The sequence below is a fragment of the Pelodiscus sinensis genome, chromosome 4, assembly GCF_052426305.1.
Source record: "Pelodiscus sinensis isolate ZL-2025 chromosome 4, ASM5242630v1, whole genome shotgun sequence".
Taxonomy (NCBI): Eukaryota; Metazoa; Chordata; order Testudines; family Trionychidae; genus Pelodiscus; species Pelodiscus sinensis.
The window spans coordinates 48129388-48149572 of NC_143055.1; the positions used below are offsets into that span (position 1 = coordinate 48129388).

At 44.0% G+C, this 20185-nt stretch overlaps 1 protein-coding gene across 2 annotated transcripts; it reads right to left on the reverse strand.

Moving 5' to 3' along the window:
• Window positions 1-666: 666 nt before the first annotated feature.
• COMMD8 (COMM domain containing 8) lies at window positions 667-13332 on the reverse strand. Of its 2 annotated transcripts, XR_012904305.2 has the most exons (6): window positions 13161-13332; window positions 9119-9274; window positions 7183-7335; window positions 4075-4230; window positions 1951-2374; window positions 667-1158 (listed from the first exon to the last, which is right to left on the reverse strand). XR_012904305.2 is itself a non-coding variant. In XM_006111929.5 (5 exons), the coding sequence occupies exons 1-5, from the start codon at window positions 13203-13205 to the stop codon at window positions 1138-1140; spliced, it is 531 nt and encodes a 176-aa protein (XP_006111991.3). In that variant the 5' UTR covers window positions 13206-13331; the 3' UTR covers window positions 667-1137. The 2 variants fall into 2 exon arrangements, 1 of the variants encoding a protein (XP_006111991.3); XM_006111929.5 differs by lacking the exon at window positions 1951-2374 and having other exon boundaries at window positions 13161-13331.
• Window positions 13333-20185: the final 6853 nt, after the last annotated feature.

Genomic DNA, 20185 nt, shown 5'->3' on the forward strand with positions numbered 1-20185 from the left:
TTTCCTTAGTCACACTCTCCATGCTAGTTACGATTTTATAGACCTCTATTGTAGTCCACCTTAGTCATCTCTCTTCCAAACTGAAATTCCCCATCATTAATCTCCTCTCGTATGGCAGTTGTTCCATAGCCCTAATCATTTGTGGCCTTGTCTGAACTTTTTCCAATGCCAATATTTTTTTTTAAATGAGGCAACCAGATCTGCATACACTATTCAAGGTGGGGGTGCACCAGGGATTTATATAGAGGCAGTAAGATATTCTCTCATTCTCTATGCAGAAAAACACTATGTTGGGTTGGGAGCACTATTTTGATCCCTATGTATAGCATTTATATTCCTAGATACTCTTTGGAAATAGCTGACCTAATGTTCCACAAGGCCACCACTTGCTTTCATTTATTTATTTAGTGCCACGCTTGTCAGTTAAAAGCCAAGTGTTTCTTACTCAGAATTTGACACTAGTCCAGTTTGCAGAGCAGATTCAAGACAATTTTGAGAAACCCTCAAGACACAGGTAGGAAGGTTCTGAATGTTTAACGATTTTTATGTCTCACGGGGTAGCCATGTTGGTCTCTAAGAAAACAACAAGGAATCCCGTGGCGCCTTAAAGACTTATAGATTTGGATATAAGATTTCATGAGTAAAAACCACAATGTTTCAAAGCCATTAACCACGTAAAGCATCGACTGTTTATTACTTTGCTAATCAAAAGTATCAAATATTTATGTTATGGGACACTGATATGCTTATCCTTCCCAGGACGACAACTCATACGACGATGAAATAAGTTATTGTAGAGGCAAGATTTCTTATTCTGAAGAAAAACAATTTTATGTACATCTTCAAAATCTCTTCTCCAAAAGTAGCACTTAATTTTTCCATAATGCTGCTGCAGTCTTTCATAGGCTTATACAACCATCAGCATTTTCTATAAGGCAACTGTGTTTGCAGTCTAGTGGACAGCAGGTTTTCTTCCCCCACCCAAGTTGGTGATAGATCTTCTAGTCTGCATCAGTGTTGCTTAACTCAGTACTTAAGAGCATCATTACTCTTCCACTTTATAGAGTACATCTCCATTCTCTTTGCAGTCTTTCATGGAACCATCACCAACAAGTGTCACTGATAATCAAAATCTTCTCATTTCAGTTGCAAAATGACCTTCAGAAAGAAAATGAAAGAAGGATGAGGCTCAGTTACAATCAGGGCCAGAGTCACAGGCTCGAGAAGCCTAGACAATACCTTACAGTCTTTGCAGGCTCTCAGAGAAGTGACTCACTCTATGAATGGTGCCCAATGTCTGCTGTGCAGAGTGAGAAACCTGCTGGTACTTGATTGCAAGTATGAGAGCCTGCCATCCCCATCCTTTATCTTATCTTCCCCTACATCCCTAAGAAGAAAGAAGACCAAGCTGCTGGAGCCTGGTCTAAAGGAGCCCTGGCTGGGTAGTCCAGATTGTGAAGAGCAGCTGTTCCTTTCACTTAATTTGTGGGGTGCCCAGAGGCCTCAAAGTGCCCCTATTATCAGCTCTGAAAAGGCCCCACAGGAACTGCTGCCAACCGCTTAGGAGCCTGCTCTGCACCAAGAAGGAGCAGTTCCTATAGGTAGCCATAAAACTACCCCTAAGACCACAAAAATGCCACCACAGGACATAAATGGAAGTACTTAAACAACAAATAGTCTTGGAGCACTTTAAAGACTAAGAAAACATGTAGATGGTACCATGACCTTTTGTGGGTACAACACACTTCTTCAAATGAATGGAATTATCAAAGGTCCAGTTTCAAAAAATAGGGGTGGGAAGAGAAGGGAAAAAAGGGAAAGAAATAGTCTCCGTGCTACATGAAGCTGATGAAGAAGTTGCAAACTGTTCTTAAGTACCCATTATTTGGATTTTTATATCACTAAGATGTGGAATGTAGAGGGCCATACTGCCAATGTCCTTATTCATACCTTTGTGATAGGAATCAAACCTGTAAATGAAGTTAAAATCCAAGGCTTCCCTGTGTTTCGGCTTGTGGAATTGGCCTGAAACAACACAGTGATTTGGAGATCCATTAATGAGAGCCCGGGCAAGATAACATTTTCCCCAGCTGATTTCTGTGTGTTAACTTTTCAGATATCTGATCGGTGTCCATTAATTCTTTCCCATAGCGACTGTCCAGTTTGGCCAATATACATGGCAGAGGGGAACTGCTGGTATTTGATGGCATAGATCACATTAGTGGATTTGCTGTTAAATGAGCCTCTGATGTGGTGATTCATGTGGTTAGGTCCTGTGATATCGCTTGTACAGATGTGTGGACAGAGTTGGCATCAGGACTTATTGCAGGGGTGGGTTCCTGGATGATTATGATGGAGGTGTGCAGCATGGTTACTGGAAAGAATACACAGGGAAGACTTGGAACTTAATTTCATTTATAGGTTTGATCACAAAGGTATGAATAAAGACATTGGCTGGATGGCCCACCACATCGTAACAATATAAAAAAACCACAAATGGGTACTTAAGAACAATTTGCAACTTCTCTATCTGCTTCATGTAGCATGGAGACTAACGGACTATTCCTCCCTCCCTTTTTATTTCTATTCCCTCCCCCTCTCTCACCCCCTATTTATTTAAAAACTGGCCCATTCATCTGAAGAAGTGGCTTGTGCCCAAAAAAGCTCACAATAGTCTTTTGCTAGTCTACGGTCTTGCTAGGTCTTTAAGGTGACTATTTGTTGTTTATGTTTTTCCAGTTACAGACTAACTCAACAGTGCTAACAAATCACTCTACCTTAAATAAATGCTGCAATTTGGTTGAAAATGCCTCCAAATGCACATGGTAGCATCAACAATTGTACAAGTCAGACAATATCACCCCTTTCCCTATCATCTTGCCACTCAAAGCATATTTAAATTACTTTCTTCCCCTTATTTTCTACTCTTTCCATTGTCCAATTTGGAACCATTCCAGGGTATTTCCTCTCCATTCAAATTAAATTTTTCATTGTCAGACATTGCCATTCTCAGTGTACAGTACCCTTTCTATCTGTTCTATTAGCCCACAAGAATTGGATTGCTTGATCTAGATTAACTCATGGAATGTATCAGTTGGTTTCTAGTCACTGATGTTTTGTGATGGTCAGGAGAAAGTTCTATTTTCAGATCATTCTGTATGTGGCTCTCAGCTAAATCATTGTTCCTTTCATATTTTATTCTGCTCTCGACAACTTTTAAGACATTTTGATCCTTTAAAAAAAAAATCTTAAATGAGCCAAAATGTTCCATAGAATCTCTATGATAATTCCATACTCCGATAAGAAGAACATAGCAGTAGGGATATATTATCGACCACCTGACCAGGACAGTGATAGTGACTATGAAATGCTAAGGGAGATTAGAGAGGCTATCGAATTAAAAAAAACTGGATAATACTGCGGGATTTTAACTATCTCCATATTGACTGGGTACACCTCACCTCAGGACAGGATGCAGAGATAAAATTTCTTGATACCTTAAATGACCGCTTCTTATGTTCTTACCCTCAAGTGTCTATTGTGCTAGTGGCATTCCTGCCTCTGTGGAAAGAGTGGGTACATTTGCCAAGGAACTTGCTCTAACACACAGCATCAAGAACATTTTGCTAGGTAGCAACATCAAGGATTCAGTCTTGCTATACAGAACCAGACAGGTAACGATGGTAATCAAACACTATGAAACGAAACAATATAAAAGGAGCGTACAAAATTTTGGGCCCAGGCCAAAGAGCTCAAAGTAGGGGTAGAGTAGCAGAGGAAGAAAGTTTGATCCAAGTCATCTAGTGCTCGTGACAAAAAGATGTAAACTGTTTATTAAAGGAAATATGATTTTTATAAAACTACCAGAGAAATTAAGCCTGTTAAAGATAAACAAACAGACATAGTAATAACCGCTAGTTACACAGAAGCATATTCCACTACCACGTCATTTCCTATATGGTGTTGGCAAAACACTAAAGAACAGGAAAACTGTAGTGTAAAAATGATTTTAGTACTAAAAATGAATTAGTACCTAATTATGAAAAGATGTAATAAAAAGCCAGTAAGAAATACCTTATTAGCTACTTCCAGTGCATTTATTAGGTTCTGCAGTTCCTCCTTATTCATTTCTATAGAGACTGGCTTAATTTCACCATTTTCTTTCACATCCAGATCAAGGTTAAGAAGTGGCATTTGCAACATGGAGATCTTATCACTGGAGAGAGCAAGCTGTACAAGATGATAAATTAAAAATCATTTAAAGTAGAGTCATTAAATGTTATATATCCACCATGCCACCACATCTACATTTTATCTTGAAATGGCACTATCAGGATAAATGTTAAGTACTTTTTCTTGTTAATTATACCCATCCTTTTTGAAGTCTAAAACTTTCATTCTGTTTCTTTAGCAAACAATTATTTTCTCCTCCATTGCACAACAGTTTGTTAATGCAATATTGTTCAAAGATGACAAGCTGCTAGCATTTTTTGTTATAGGTAACAGCACTGAACCATGTGTTTTGAAAAATCAATCCTCGAAACTTATATTGCATGAACTTTGCAATCACAAAAACTTTTAAAGCAGACCCACTTCCTCAGATCAAATTCTGGAAGAGAATTGGCATGACCATATATACCAAAGGAATACAATGAAAAAAAAATGAAAAAAAAAGTGAACACATTATAAAACTGACATGCCAATGTCAGTCATGCCAATTCTCTTCCAGAATTTGATCTGAGGAAGTAGGTCTGGCCCACGAAAGTTCATCACCTAATAAACCATCTTGTTAGTCCTTTCTTTTGTTTCAAATAAGAGAAAATCTATAAAATCAAAGCTGATGTGGAAAAAGTAAATAAGGAAGTGTTATTTACACCTCATAATATTATGGGTCATGAAATAAAATTAGTAGGCAGCAAATTTAAAAAACAAACAAACAATTAACCTGTGGAACTCTTTCCCAGAGGATATTGTGAAAGCCAGGGTGATAACTAGGTAAGTTCTTGGAGGATAGACATCAATGGCAGGATAGGCAGGGATTCAAAACCATGCACCCTGAAGAGTCCCTAGCCAGCTTGCCAGAAGCTGGGAGTGGACAACAGGGGATGGATCACTTTATGACTACCTGTTCTGATCATTCCCTGAGGCACCTGGCATTGGACAGTGTCGGGAAACAGGACACTGGGCTAGACAAACAACTAGTCTAACCCAGTTATGGATGCTAAAATGCAATTACTTTCCTAATCGATTAGTCAACAGATTGTCTATCGACTAGTCAATTAGTCTATAAGAGAAGGCAGTAGCAGCGCTCTGTCTGGCTAGTGCCAGTTCACAGCATAACCTCCCCAGCTGCTGCTCTGCACTGCACACCCTAGGGAAGCCATGCACAAAGGCAGTAAGTTGGTCCCTGCTCCATGTGTTTCTTTTAATTCATTACCCCCCCCCCCCCCCCCACACACACACACAGACCAGGCTGAATGAAAAGAAACACATGGAGCAGGGACCAACTCATCGCCTTCGTGCACAGCTTCCCTAGGCTGTGCAAGGCAGAGCAGCAGCTGGTGTCTGTGTGTGCTATCCTCATTGAAAAGAAATGCGTGGAAGTACCACCAACTCAGCACCTTCGCAAGCTGGCTTCTCTTGGCTGTATGATGCAGAGTGGCAGCTGGGGGGGGGGGATAATTAATGGATAGTGCTAATCAATAAGCTCCTGCTTATCAGTTAGTCAACTAGTTGATTAGTTACTAACATCCCTAGACCCAGTATGGCCATTTTTTAGTGTTTTTTGGAGTTTCCAATAAAACACTGCAACTGATCAAATACAATTTAACAAGTATACAATTTTACAAATATTGGTAAAATGGTGTATCAATGTTCTTCTACTATTTAATCAGCTCTAGTACAAGTTATTTTTTAAAAAATGTAATAGAAAGTTTATTGACAATTTTGCAACTAAATACAGTACAGAGCTTTAATCCATTAAATTGCTGGATATGGAGTGGTGCATGCATGTTTTACACTAGATAGTAAACACTGAATACACTTTTCCATTTGCTTGGTAGTATTCCCATATACCAAATACAAAGAGTCTGTGACTTGGCTTTGGTTATGTACAACTATGGGAAGGCAACTTTTTCTATAACAGCAGCGTTTCCTGATTTTAATAAATTGCATAGGTGATTAATAAGAATAAGGATAAAGCAAAAAAGTGATTCACAGAGAAGGAAATAGCTTTAAATTAGTTCAGATAGTATATTTTATTCAGAATGAATTAACCTGAATTTAAAAAAAGAGAAGAAAAAGGAAAAAAGAAAAAAACCTCAGTAAAGAGAAAGTAATAAGAAATTGCAGGCATCAAGTGAGTGTTTTTATAGGTCTGGTTTACAGTCCTGTCAGCAGTAAATTGAATCGGTGAGATAGATACTTAACAAGTAGTCTCATCTGAAGCACTATCAGCTTCAGTAAATCCTGGTCCAGTTAGAAGCTGACTGGGTTCAAAAACATTTTCAGCACAAAGTTTCTACAGTGCTAGTCAAGACAAAAAGCTTATTTAACAAGGACAGATAAACATACATGTTATCAATATTATATCTATCTGTCATGCACTTCTGGGCACTTAATATATTTATACAAATATTCTTCTAACTTTTAGAAACACTGTTCTTATTAATAAAATAAAACTAAATTCAACTTATTTCAATCTATCCCTTAAAGGTATGTACATCTAGTGCAGGGATGGGGAAGCTAAAGCCCAGGGGCCAGATCTGGCCCTGATTTGTCTAAGGTTCAGCAGCCCCCAATGCAAATAAGGTTACCCACTCCTGATCTAGTGGATTTTTTTTTACGAGTCAGAATTCCATCTGGTATTCATGTAGCATTACTTTATTTTATTCTAAGTAAAGGATTCTTCTATCCAAATTTCCCAGGGCTGGACTCAATTTTGATGAACAGTTGCAAATTCAATATGTAAGGAGAATCAAAATCTTTAAAATATTCAAGAGATGGTAGTAATGGCAAACATGAGCTCATTTTCATGAGCTGTAGGTCTTCCCAGCTATTCTTCTACTCTGGATTTCTGGTATCCAGACAAGTCTAACCTTTCCTCTGAATGAGGCAGCTTACCAGAGGCTGTGTATGTAGCCTTTTAAGTTCCAGAGCGTAAGGAACACAGATAAGTCTCACCTTTAACTGCCAGTCAAAATCCTGTAGCTGAGCAGAGGAGATTGCATTTACGCTTTCTATCAGTGCATGCCTGATTTCTTCCTTTCTGCCTTTCAAGCATTTCATGATTGCTTCCTGATAGCTTGAGCTCAATTCATTCAACTGCTGAACAGCCTTCAAATATCAGTAAAAAGAGTTTTAATTAAGAAGCAAAAAAGGTTATATTTACAATAGAAAATAGATGTATTGGGTAAAAAGCCAAAACAGTAACTGCTACCTGGAGTTACTTTCAGTTTATGCCCTTGCCACTGGGTCACAATGGCAGACCATGAAGATAAGCAACTACCAAAGCACCCTCAGAAACACTGGCATTTTTATTCACTAGAAAGCCTTGTTTATATACTAGAGAAATGTGTCAAGTGTTTATTCACTGTTGCTAATAATGATTAAGTTGAATACTCTTGAGCAGGAATCTGCAACCTATGTCTCTCAAGCCAAATATGGCTCTTGTCATTCCCAAAATACATGCAACTTTTTAAATTAAAATGAAAAATGAATTCCAATTTTTAAATACATGTAAAACTCATGTAGCTTGAATGCATGCATAAACCTAAATTTGACCAGTTATGATGTAAACTTCAAAGAAATGTGCAAAAAGATGCAGCAGCAGAAGTCCCATTAAATAAGTCTGTGAGAACAATGTTTCATATATTAATCATGTCAATTATTAATAATATTAGGTTGAATGCAAATGGGCATTCTTACACAGCTCTTCATTCTGAATTTATGTAGTTTGGCTCTGGCTTGAAAAGCTTGCCAACCCCTGCTCTTGAGGCTTGAAGAGTTCAAGGAAGTTTCCCCATTAATGCCTTTTTCCCCACAGATTTTCCCCATTTGTGTCTGTATGGTATGTAAACGAACTAGTCATGTTTATCTCTTTGTGTACTAGCATCACAACTGTAGATTATACATGAGCAGGATTCGACAAACTATACAATCTACTCGCCTGTGGAGAGTAGATTTCAGCCGCACGCCCCATTCATTCGCGGTGCGTGCATGTGCAATGTGGCTCTTGCGCATGCGTAGTACGGGACTAGTGAGTGGTTTTCACCGCCACGTGTCAAGCCCTGTACATGAGTGATATTGTATTCAAACACAGACTAAAGAATGGTCTCTCAAGAGGATATGATTTAGTAGTTAAGATGCACTTCTTAAAAGAAAAGCTCCAGTCAGAATCTATTGAGGTACCCTTAAAAAAGGTAACTCTCCCAGTGCTAGTTGGAAAGGACATACTGTTTATCTGTCACTCAGCTACCCCCATACACTTTTGAGCTAGCATTCTGGTTGCTTCCTCCCTGCTATCTATAAAATGAAATTATTAAATACTTAACTGTATTTATGAGAGCCTACAACTTTTCCTCAAAGTTAGGTACACTAGGTCTTTCACAATATCAATACCTCCACCTCATTTCTGCTCAGCCTCTCAATAGAATTAGGGATGTTAACTGACTAGTCAATGGGATTTCCATTAACTATTAGATTATTCTAAAAAACACCTCTGCCTTTGAACTGCAGCAAGAGCCCTCCTGCGTTCTTGCTAAAGTTCAAAAGCAGAAGCCCCACATGGAACATTTCAAAAGCAGAATCACAGCAGAAGCAGTGCAAGCAGAGACTGCTTTAGTCCCCTCCCACGCGGTTTCCACTGTGCCTCTACCTCCACTGTCCCCCGTGGAGATGGTGCTGGGGGGAACCGGCTTCTAAGCCAGCTCCCCCGCTCCAGCACTGGCTACTGCTCCCCCCCTTACTGTCTCTTTCTGATAGATCTGGCCTATTCTATTACTACCCAGATCCTATAGTTATCATATGAACCCCTACTTAAAATATATATTTCAAGATAGAACGGCAATAGCACTAGACTTGATAACAGAGTCTCAAATCTAGTCAATGATAGTCCCACCTCTTCTTCTGACAGATTTTTTCCAACTGTAGTTTTGAAGTATGATGTTGATTCTTCTAAAACCTCCATCCATTCTGTCAAATTCCAAACATTGCCATAATCTTGATATCGAGAATATGCACGGCCACATATACCATCTACTACCTGATGAAGGAACTGGGGGGAAAAGAAAACCACAGCTTTTATGGTCTCGCACAAGAAGAAAGCTTCAGTAGACATTTCAGGTATTACTGATGCCTCAGCAGCTGGATACTGAATGAAAGCCATCCCACTCTGGTGTAAAGGCATAATGTAAAGCCAGAAGGATCATATTTTGAAAAAATGTTACAAATTAAAAAATTAAGAGATCCTGACTAAAGGTGATCCTTAAACATTCACACAATGCTTTTCATGAGGAGTTACGTTTAATTACCATGAATTATGCATCAAGCCTCTATCTAGATTTTTTTTCTTCATTTCCCATCTTCTGTTATGTACTACAGGCAGTCCCCGAGTTACGCGGATCTGACTTACGTCGGATCCGCAGTTACGAACGGGGCCCTCCCTCTCCCTGGTCTCCAGCAGACCAGGGAGAGGAAGCAAAGCGGCGGAACACACAGGCAGCGGACAAGGCTGTCCACTGCCCGCGTGCTCCGCGGCTTTGCTCTCCTTCTGCAGACCAGGGGGACGGGGAGCAAAGCAGAGCAAAGCCACCGAGCCCGAGGACAGCAGGACAGCCACGGCACGTCTGGGCTGTCCCGCTGCCCCCGTGCTGGACCAACCCGGCAGCACCCCAGCTGCTCTGTCCCAGGCATCCCCAAGTCAGCCGCTGCTGAAACTGACCAGTGGCTGACTCCAGGAAGCCCCTGCCCCCGGCTTCCTGGAATCAGCCGCTGATCAGTTTCAGCAGCAGCTGACTTGGGGATGCCTGGGGTTCTTAAGTTGAATCTGTATGTAAGTCAGAACTGGTGTCCAGATTCAGCCACTGTTGAAACTGATGAGTTTCAGCAGCGGCTGAATCTGGACGCCAGTTCCGACTTACATACAGATTCAACTTACGAACAAACCTACAGTCCCTATCTTGTACGTAACCCGGGGACTGCCTGTATTAAACTATCACTGAGTTTCACCTGAGTAAGATATAATGATCTCTCTGAAGTACTCTGAAATCTTCAAAATCAGAAGTATAACATAAATATGAGATGTTGTTACTCATTTATTAACGGCTACCACAATTCTCCATTACCCAACTCACCAGCCACTTGCATTCAGAAACTCTCCCCTAGTTTCTCTATTCTCAAAGTTCAATGCAGCAAACGTTTACTTTGTGGCTAAAAAGGACTCACTAATACTTCATTTAAACAAAAATCAACAATAATCAGAGCTGCTGTGACTAGGGATGTTAGCGACTAGTCACTTCCTTTACCCCTTGCTGCCTCTATCAGAGAGAGGTAGCAAAAGGTGGAGGAAGAAGCAGGAGCCAGTGCTGGGGGAAACTGGCTTTAAGGGCAGGGAAGGCAGAGGAACAGTGGGGAAATGGCATGAGCGGGCACTGATTCAGTCCCCACCCCGGCATCGGTTCCCAATGTCAGCGCTTCTGTTTTTGAAATATACAAGAGCCTTCCAGGTTGCAATGATCACTGCACCTCTCCATTTTAAACCCAGTAAGAGCCCACTGGTTCTTACTACGTTTAAAATGCAGAGCAGCAGCATGGGTGGCGCTGGAGCCAGCTCCTGAAGCTACCTCCGCTGTGGCTCTCCACAGCAGCGCTTTTCAACTAATCATATAGTCGATACAAATAGTCAATACAAATCATCAGGGAGGAAAGTCATAACACAAAAGCAAATTAAATACTTGGCAGTTGTGAGGAAGAATCTCTCAAATGCTTTATTTGTACTCGTAGAAAAGTTCAAGAATATTTTCACTAGTCTTCTAATAAAGATATTTCTCTTATTAAATATAAAATTGCCAAACATGTATGTGTCTGGACAGTGTTTTGTCCATTAGACATAGCTGTTAACACTGAAGAAAGATACTGTCATTATGAATAATTCTCTGAAGACATCCATTCAGTGTGCAGTGGCAGTCAAAAGAAGAGAACAGAATATTGAGAATCATTAAGAAAGGGATAGATAAGAGGACAGAAAATATTGCCTATATGTAATTCCATAGTATGCCCACATCTTAAATACTATGCAAAGATGTAGTTACCTCATCTTAAAGATGTAATAGAATTGGATGAGGTTAAGAGAAGATCAACAAAAATGATTGGGGGATGGAACGGCTTCTATATAAGGAAAGATTAATAAGACTAGGACTTCTCAACTTGGTAAAGAGATAATTAAAAGGAAATATGATGAGGTCTATCAAATCATGATCGGTGTGGAGAAAGTAAATAAGGAAGTGTTATTTACTCCTCATAACTCAAGAACTAGGGGTCACCAAATTGAAATTAATAGGCAATAGGTTTTAAACAAACAAAAGGAAGGATTTTTTCACAAAACATGCTGTCAAGCTGTGGAACTTTTTGCCAGAGGATGTTGGAAAGGCCGAGACTATAACAGTATCAAAAAAGAACTAGATAAGTTCATGGCAGATAGGACCAGCAAGGCTATTGGCTAGGATAGCCAGGAATCATGTCTCCTGCCTCTGTATGCCAGAATCTGGGAATGGGCAACCAGGAATGGATAACTCATGTTTACTTCTTCTTAAAAAACAAAAACAATGAAGTCTAGTAGCACCTTAAAGACTAACAAAACATGTGGATGGTATCATGAGCTTTTGTGGGCACAACCCACTTCTTCAGGTGACTGGAGTATTACAAATCCAGAGCCAGGAATAAATAAGGAAAGGGGGTAGGGCAAAAGAGGAGGGGGGGGGGAGGAAAGAGGAAGGGAAGAAAAAAAAATAGAGTGACAGTGAGTAGATGGTTCAAGTAGTTAAGAAGCTGATAAGAACAATTAGCACCTCCATTGTTTGGTTGGGTTGTTTTTTTTTTGTTTGTTTAGTTTTTAGTTAGTCTGTAACTAGAAAAACTAAACTAACTCGGCTACCCCTCTCATTACTTGTTCTGTTCATTCTCTCTTTAGGGCACCCCGTAAATGTCAGAAGACAGAATACTGGCCTATATTGACCTTTGGTCTGACCTACTATATCAGCTCCTACATAAGAACCAACAAGTTGAATAGAAGGGTTCAACAGGAGAAAGATTTGCCCAGCTCATTTTATTAGGGTTTGATTGATACAGCCTCACTCAAACTTACATTTAAAGACATGCATACCAATACCCTTTCCTCACAATTAAAGATATTTGTCTCAGTACTTCTAAAAAGTTAAAACCCGATCATACATTATAGTAAGCAGAGAGAATCCTGATCCATACGGAAACGGGTCCTCTAAATTTCCACTGGGTGCTTAACCCATTTTGAGTGGGTAGAAAAAAAGGAAACCTCCGCGGCGACATGGTAAGGGTCCGTTGTCCTGAACGGCCTTCCCTTCATAGACAACAAGTATCTATGCCTAACCTACTGAAAATACTGACTAAAGAAATCCTGTCCTTAGAGCTCACTAAAACCCTAGAACCGCCACGTGTGCTGGTTTGGGGAGTCCATTGCAGACAGGTGCGGGGCGATGGGGTGACATGCAGCAGCGCCCCGCACTAGACGCGACAGTGTCACAGCTGTAGCGCCAGGTCGGGCCTCGGAGCCGGGCTGGGCGCACCCGAGGCGGGCAGGGCGGCTCCTGTCACCCTGGCGCGCTGAGCAATTCGGGGCGCCTGCCTGGTGCTGCCCTACAGCCCGGCGGCTGGCCGCCCCACCCGGGACCAGGCCGGAGACGGCCCCTAGCGGGCTGCGGCGCCGAGACCGCTGACGCGCTGCATGGGGCTGTGAGGCGCGCCCCGGGGCGGGCGGGGGGGCGCCAGGCCAGGGCTCAGCCTGGGCGCTGCGAGCCGGGGCGGGGCTGAGGGCGGCCGGGACCCCGGCGCCACAGATCGCAGCCCGCCCGCCCTGCGGCGGGGGAGGGGTCAGGCAGGGCGCGGGAAAGAGGCCGGTCCGGTCTCACCTTCAGGATCTGATCAGCCGGGAGCTTCTCCAGCAGCAGCAGCATCGTTGCTTCGCGCCTGCGCCGAGTCGAGGGCGAGGCGAGCGAGAGCGCGTGACCCCAACGCTCCAGCCCGCTCCGGACGTGCAGTGAGAGACCCTAGTAGCCGGGCTTGGGCGAGCTGTAGAGCGCATGCGCAGCACCGACGGGACTCAGCGGGGCGGAGTCTGGGCGGGGGTGCGCAGGAGCAGTGAAGGGGGTGGAGTGTGTCTGGGCGCAGCGGCCTGCGGGCGGGGAGGGGTGAGACGCAGCCGCTGGGGGCGCTACTGGGCGCGCTGTGTCCGGTGCTGTCTGGCCAGCGCGTGCAGAGCGGTGGCCTTAGTGGCGCTGCTGCGCTAGCGAGTTGGGGAGTGACGGGCTAACCGGTTCGCCTCGCCGCGAGGGCCGGGCCGAGCAGCTCCCGCCCAGCCGCGCCGCGTAAGCGGTTATCTGGTTAATTACAGTGTTTAGCTAGTTGATTAAGCGGGATTTTACCTCCCTGCGCTGCGCTCCCCACCCCTGTTCTCGGGGGGCGTTTACAGCTTCATAGTGGGGGTCACGTTATATTTTGGGCAGGGCGCGATAGTGCCTGTTAGGCTTCTCTAGCCAGTGCCAAGGAGGCAGCCAGACTGGACTGGGGACTCTGCGGTGGGCACCAGAGCGGGCTTTAGGAAGTGCAGGGCCCAATTCGAACCGTTTCAATGGGGCCCCAGCAGCCAGGATTTTTTGTTGACCCCCCCCCCCAAAAGAACCATAGCACACAAAACCAGTCACAGCCCCCCCTTTAAATCTCCTGCCTTCCCACCAAACTACCCAGGGGCCGACTCCCCCTCCCGCAGCGCAGAGAAATCCCTGTGACCCACAGAAGCCGCCGTGCTCCTCTGGGGCCCATGCCCCCTCCTGCAGTGCGCCTGGCACGCCAGCACACTTCCAGCTTTAGGGCGTAGGGCCCTCTTGCTTTAGGGTGCGGGGCCCTTTTCGGCACGGGGCCCGATTCAGAGTAATCAGGCGAATCGGCCTAAAGCCAGTCCTGGTGGGCGTTGCCGCTCAGGCAGCAGGGAGCTGGAGAGGAGCCCCCAGTGGGCGGAATAGGTCTGGAAGAGGCTGAGAAGATCGGACGTAAATGCTGGCTGCAGATCTGCATCGGACTTTGCACGGGGAGACGGTGCAAAAGGCCCTAGTGAGAGAGACTGGTGGGGATCTGTGCAGGCTCCTGTTTGCACAGAAACAGGACTGGAGAGGACAGTCTGGGGCCTGAAGAGCCCTTACTTTGGGACTCAACTAAGAATTGCTGTTACTTTGAACTCTTTACTGCAGAGGTCCCCAATGCGGTGCACGCGGGCAACATTTCTGTACGCCCACCGAGTGATCAGGGCTGGACCCACCCCTGGGCACACAGCAAATGGGCAGCCCCGCCACCAGGCGCGCTGCACATAGGTGCTACCGGCTTCTGGGCACGTGGCACAGGCGCCGGCTCCGGGCACACAGTGCATGGACGGTGGCGGCCCCGCCCCCGCCTCCGGGGGCACGGGACATGGGCTGTTCCGGCCCTGGGTGTGCGGTGTATGGGCGGTACCACCCTTGGGCGTGCAGCAGTTGTAGCACCAGCCCCGGGAGTGTAGCGCATGGGTGGCGCCAGCTCCCGGAATACAGCGTATGGGTGGCCCCTCCCCCAGATGCGTGTGCAGCCCCTCCCCCAGGCGCATGTGTGGCCCCGCCCCCCGGGTGCCCGGCGTGTGAGCGGCCCTGCCCCCAGGTACCCGGCAGCCCCAAAAGGTTGGGGACCACTGCTTTACTGTAAAAGTGGCAGGAGTCCTGTGGCACCTTATAGACTAACTGAAGTGTTAGAGCATAAGCTTTTGTGGGCAAAGACCCGTTTTGTCAGATGCATGTAGTGGAAATTTCCAGAGGCAGGTATAAATATGCAGGCCAGAATCAGGCTGGAGATGACAAGGTGGATCCAATCAGGGAATATAAGGCCCACTTCTAGTAGCTGATCTGGAGGTGTGAATTCCAAGAGAGGAGGAGCTGCTTTTGTAGTTAGCAAGCCATTCACAGTCTTTGTTTAATCCAGAGCTGATTGTATCAAACTTGAAGATGAACTGTAGCTCAGCAGTTTCTCTTTGAAGTATGGTCCTGAAGTTTTTTTGCTGCAGGATGGCTACTTTTAGATCTGCAATTGTGTGTCCAGGGAGATTGAAGTGTTCCACTACAGGTTTTTGTATGTTGCCTTTCCTAATATCTGATTTGTGTCCATTGATTCTTTTACATAGGGACTGTCCAGTTTGGCCGATGTATATAGCAGTGGGCATTGCTGGCATATGATGGCATATATTACGTTAGTAGCTGTGCAGGAGAATGAACCAGTGACAGTATGGCTGATCTGGTTAGGTCCTGTGATGGTGTTGCCGGTGTATATATTTGGGCAGAGTTGGCACCGAGGTTTGTTGCATGGATTAGTTCCTGAGTTAGAGTTATTGTGGTGCGGTGTGTAGTTGCTGGTGAGAATATGCTTCAGGTTGGCGGGTTGTCTGTGGGCAAGGACTGGCCTGCCTCCCAACGCCTGTGAAAGCAAGGGATCATTGTCCAGGATGAGTTGTAGATCACAAATGATGCATTGGAGAGGTTTTAGCTGAGGACTGTAGGTGAAGGCCAGTGGTGTTCTGTTGGTTTCTTTCTTGGGCTTATCCCGTAGCAGGAGGCTTCTGGGTACACGTCTGGCTCTGTCAATCTATCTCCTCACTTCCTCGTGTGGGTATCGTAGTTTACAGAATGCTTATTGAATATCTTGTAGGTGTAGGTCTCTGTCTGAGGGGTTGGAGCATATGCGGTTGTACCTCAGTGCTTGGCTGTAAACAATGGATCGTGTGGTGTGTCCGGGATGGAAGCTGGAGGCATGCAGGTAAGCATAGCGGTCGGTAGGCTTTCGGTATAGGGTGGTATTGATGTGACCGTCACTTATTTGCACCATGGTTTCCAGGAAATGGACCTCCCGTGTAGACTGGTCCATGCTGAGGTTGATGGTGGGGTGGAAGCTGTTGAAATCGTGGTGAAATTCTTCCAGAGTCTCCTTCTCATGGGTCCAGATGATGAAGATGTCATCGATGTAGCGTAGGTAGAGAAGGGGCGTAAGTGGACGAGAGCTGAGGAAGCATTGTTCCAGGTCAGCCATAAAAATGTTGGCGTATTGTGGGGCCATGCGGGTGCCCATAGCAGTGCCACTGGTCTGGAGGTATATATTGTCACCAAATCTGAAATAGTTGTGTGTGAGGATAAATTCAGAGTTCAGCCACCAGTTGTGCTGTGGCATCATCAGGGATGCTGTTTCTGACAGCTTGTACTCCATCTGCATGTGGGATGTTTGTGTAGAGAGCCTCTACATCCATGGTGGCTAGGATGGTGTTTTCTGGAAGATCACCAATGCATTGTAGTTTTCTCAGGAAATCCGTAGTGTCACGGAGGTAACTGGGAGTGCTGGTGGCGTAGGGTCTGAGTAGAGAGTCCACATAGCCAGACAGTCCTTCAGTGAGAGTGCCAATGCCCGAGATGATGGGGCATCCGTGATTTCCAGGTTTGTGGATCTTGGGTAATAGATAGAACAACCTTGGTCAGGACTCTAAGGGTGTGTCGATTTGTTCCTGTGCTTGTGTAGGGAGTGTCCTGAGCAGATGGTGCAGTTTCTTAGTGTATTCCTTAGTGGGATCTGAGGAAAGAGGCCTGTAGAATTTGGTATTGGAGAGTTGTCTGGCAGCCTCCTTTAGGTAGTCAGGCCTGTTCATGATGAGAACAGCACCTCCTTTGTCAGCCTCTTTGATTATAATGTCAGAGTTGTTCCGGAGGCTGTGGATGGCATTGCGTTCTGCACGACTGAGGTTACCAGGCAAGTGATGCTATTTTTCTTACAATTTCTGCCTGTGCACGTCGGCAGAAGCATTCTCTGTAGAGGTCCAGACTGTCATTTCGGCCCTCAGGAGGAGTCCGTGTGGAGTTCTTCTTCTTGTGCTGTTGGTGGGAAGGTATCTGTGTGTCAGTGCACTGTTCAGTGTTGTGTTGGAAATATTCCTTTTGACGGAGACGGCGAAAGTGGGCTTCCAGATCACCGCAGAACTGTATCATGTTAGTGGGGTTGGCGGGGCAAAAAGAGAGTCCCTGAGATAGAACAGACTCTTCTGCTGGGCTGCATATTTCTCTTCTGATTCTGGCCTGCATATTTATACCTGCCTCTGGAAATTTCCACTACATGCATCTGACGAAGTGGGTCTTTGCCCACGAAAGCTTATGCTCCAACACTTCAGTTAGTCTATAAGGTGCCACAGGACTCCTCACCGCTTTTGCAGATTCAGACTAACACGGCTACCCCTTTGAATCTTTACTGTGTAAGCCTCTATATCTAGGGTATTTGCAGCCTTTCCTTTTCCTTCCAGCTCTAGTAAAATACCCTTTTCCTTAGCTGTGTGTGAGTAGTTATTGAAACATACTAGACTAGTGTCTAAAAAGGCCCAACTATTGAAGGCCTTTACAGTAACTGCTGCTGAGGTACACATAATATGCTAATGGCAGCCTAGGGTTTGGTGTACTGAACTGCCACAATAATTACAATCAGTAAAACCCTTTCAAGTCCCTGAGTGAAAGGTGCTCTGGAAGTGCAAAGAATATTTAAACAAATTAAAAAACTTACTCTGCATGTATAATATAAATAATTAAAACCCATTCCAACAAAATACTGAAACTCTTACTTAATGTTAAGCCTATGAATAAACATATGAGACTAATTCATTGAAGCCAATGGGGCAGCTCTTCCTTAAATTTAAGATCCTGTGAGAGGGTTTAAGAGATTGGATACTAAAATGTCAGACTCATGAGGACTTGGGAAAAGTGGTACAACAGTTTGGTATTATGGAAGACCAAATGATGGTTAGCTCTGTTTGAAGCATATTTACTCCAAATGGTGGCATAGGTACCCTTACACTGCTAGAACCATTTTGTGTGGTTGTTTCATGTATTACAGTAATGTTTGGGGGAGAAGATGGAGGATGCCATACTTCACTTGTGTAGACAGAGACAATGAGTCCAGTAACCTCCAAGACAGCCAAAATGACTGCTATCGGGCTAGGATGGCCTAATATAGAGTTTGTTTTTTCCAAGGAAAAGTTTCTATGCATGTCAGATATCTTTTATAGTAATAAATCTGTAGGTTTCGGAGCGTACATTTGCTATTCTTGCTATATTATCAGTTTCCGAAACAGAATATAATGACTCCTGAAAAACATATACATTTAATTTTAAAGTGTATCGTAAATAGTACTTGATGGTATAATTGAATGTACACAACAGCAAATGTGTAGATAGACTGATAAGATTTTTAAATCTTCACTAGTAATTCCATCCCCTTCTCCTCCAGTCATTTTCCATTGTAACCTTGTCTCAAAAATGCATTGTACATAACTGGAAATGAGGCAGATTTCATCGGCTTGTACTACAGTCTCACATGCAATAAAACAGAATAGCAGAGGGAGTATTCTACAAAACAAAACTGCAAGTGATTAAAAATTGTAAAATGAAGGTACAAGATGAAGAAAAGACAATTTGGGGAGAAAAAGAAAACCTGGGGGAATAGAGAGACAATACATGAACTCACAGAGTGTGTCATCTACAGTACACCCTTAAATCAACCTATGTTAATTCAATTTACAGCCACTGCAATAATTATTGCAGTAGTTCATGTCCACACTACCCTCCTCTCCGTGGTGCACTTCCTCACCAGAAGTGCTTCCACTGACTTGAGTGGGAGAGCGTGAAATGGGGCTCTCAACTTCATACACAGCTCCTTGCTGGGATCCAAGCCTTCCTGTTGGGCTCTGGGTGAGAAACACCATGCCCAGAGCCTAGGCAGCTGCTAGGCTTCTAATGAGGAGCTGGGAACATGGACACAGGTGGGAACTTGGATGGTAGCCTAACTCAGAGTAAGGAGCCTGGCAGAGAGCCAGGAATCTAGGAAGCAAATGTGCTGGAGCCAAAGCCACTCCTAGGATATGGTCAATTGGGGCAACCACACTGGGCCCTTCACTTTGGGGGATTTAGCAGGCCAGTGCAATTAGTTGACACAGCGGTCCTGGAAGTGACAAATTTGTCACTGCTGCCCTAGCCCTACACTGTTCTAGGGATGTCCTTGGCTGGAGCCCTCACCTACACCAGGGTGACAGCTCAAATTGTGAGTCAGGAGTACCTAACAATATTTCTTGTCAGTTCCATGGCTCCTGCACAGACCTGTGAAATGAGCAAGAATAACAGCCAAAAATCAATGTAAGTAATGCAGCATCTGCATGGGCATGGTATCACCCTAACTACAGTAAGATAGCTCTGTGCCTTTCATGGAAGTCAGAGTTATGTCAGAGTAGAAGGACACTTATATCAATGGGAGCAGGGCTGTAGTGTGGGCACTGACATGATTAGTTTGACATATGATGCCTTATGTTTACCTAAATCTTTATTCATGCCAGCATTGGTAAAGTGATAAGCTGAGTTCCAAATAGTAGATATCTACTATAGTAGATAAGTGCTTATGACAGAATAGCTTATTCTGATTTCATGATGCAAAGAAGCTATTCTGATATAGTACCTTATACCCAATATAACTTCATCTTTATAAAACTTTGTGTACCAACTCTAAAGCATTAGTGGCAATCAATGACCCAATCTGATTTAGACCAGGAATCCAGCAAAGCTTAAATATAAACTTGTTCTTTTGTACTAAAAAGCTGATAAGAAATTACATGTACCATATCTTTATTTAGTTCTTAAAAACTCAGACCAACCTTTCAAGTTTATAGTTCTGCCGTGAGGGCATGGGACTGGACTCAATGAAATCTTGAGGTCCCTTCCAGTTCTATGAGATAGGCATATCTCCATATTAAAAGCCATCTAAACAACACTGAATTGATGATCTGAGCATTTTACTAGCTATTTACTCTGTAGTCTGTACAGTCTATATTCTGTAACAATCCTCA

Coding starts and splice junctions, on each gene's coding strand:
- COMMD8 (XM_006111929.5), bottom strand. CDS start 13,205: ATGCTGCTGCTGCTGGAGAAGCTCCCGGCTGATCAGATCCTGAAG. Junction 9,275..13,160: donor CGGCTGATCAGATCCTGAAG/GTGAGACCGGAC, acceptor TTTTCCCCCCAG/TTCCTTCATCAGGTAGTAGA. Junction 4,231..7,182: donor ATTTTGACTGGCAGTTAAAG/GTGAGACTTATC, acceptor CATCTTGTACAG/CTTGCTCTCTCCAGTGATAA.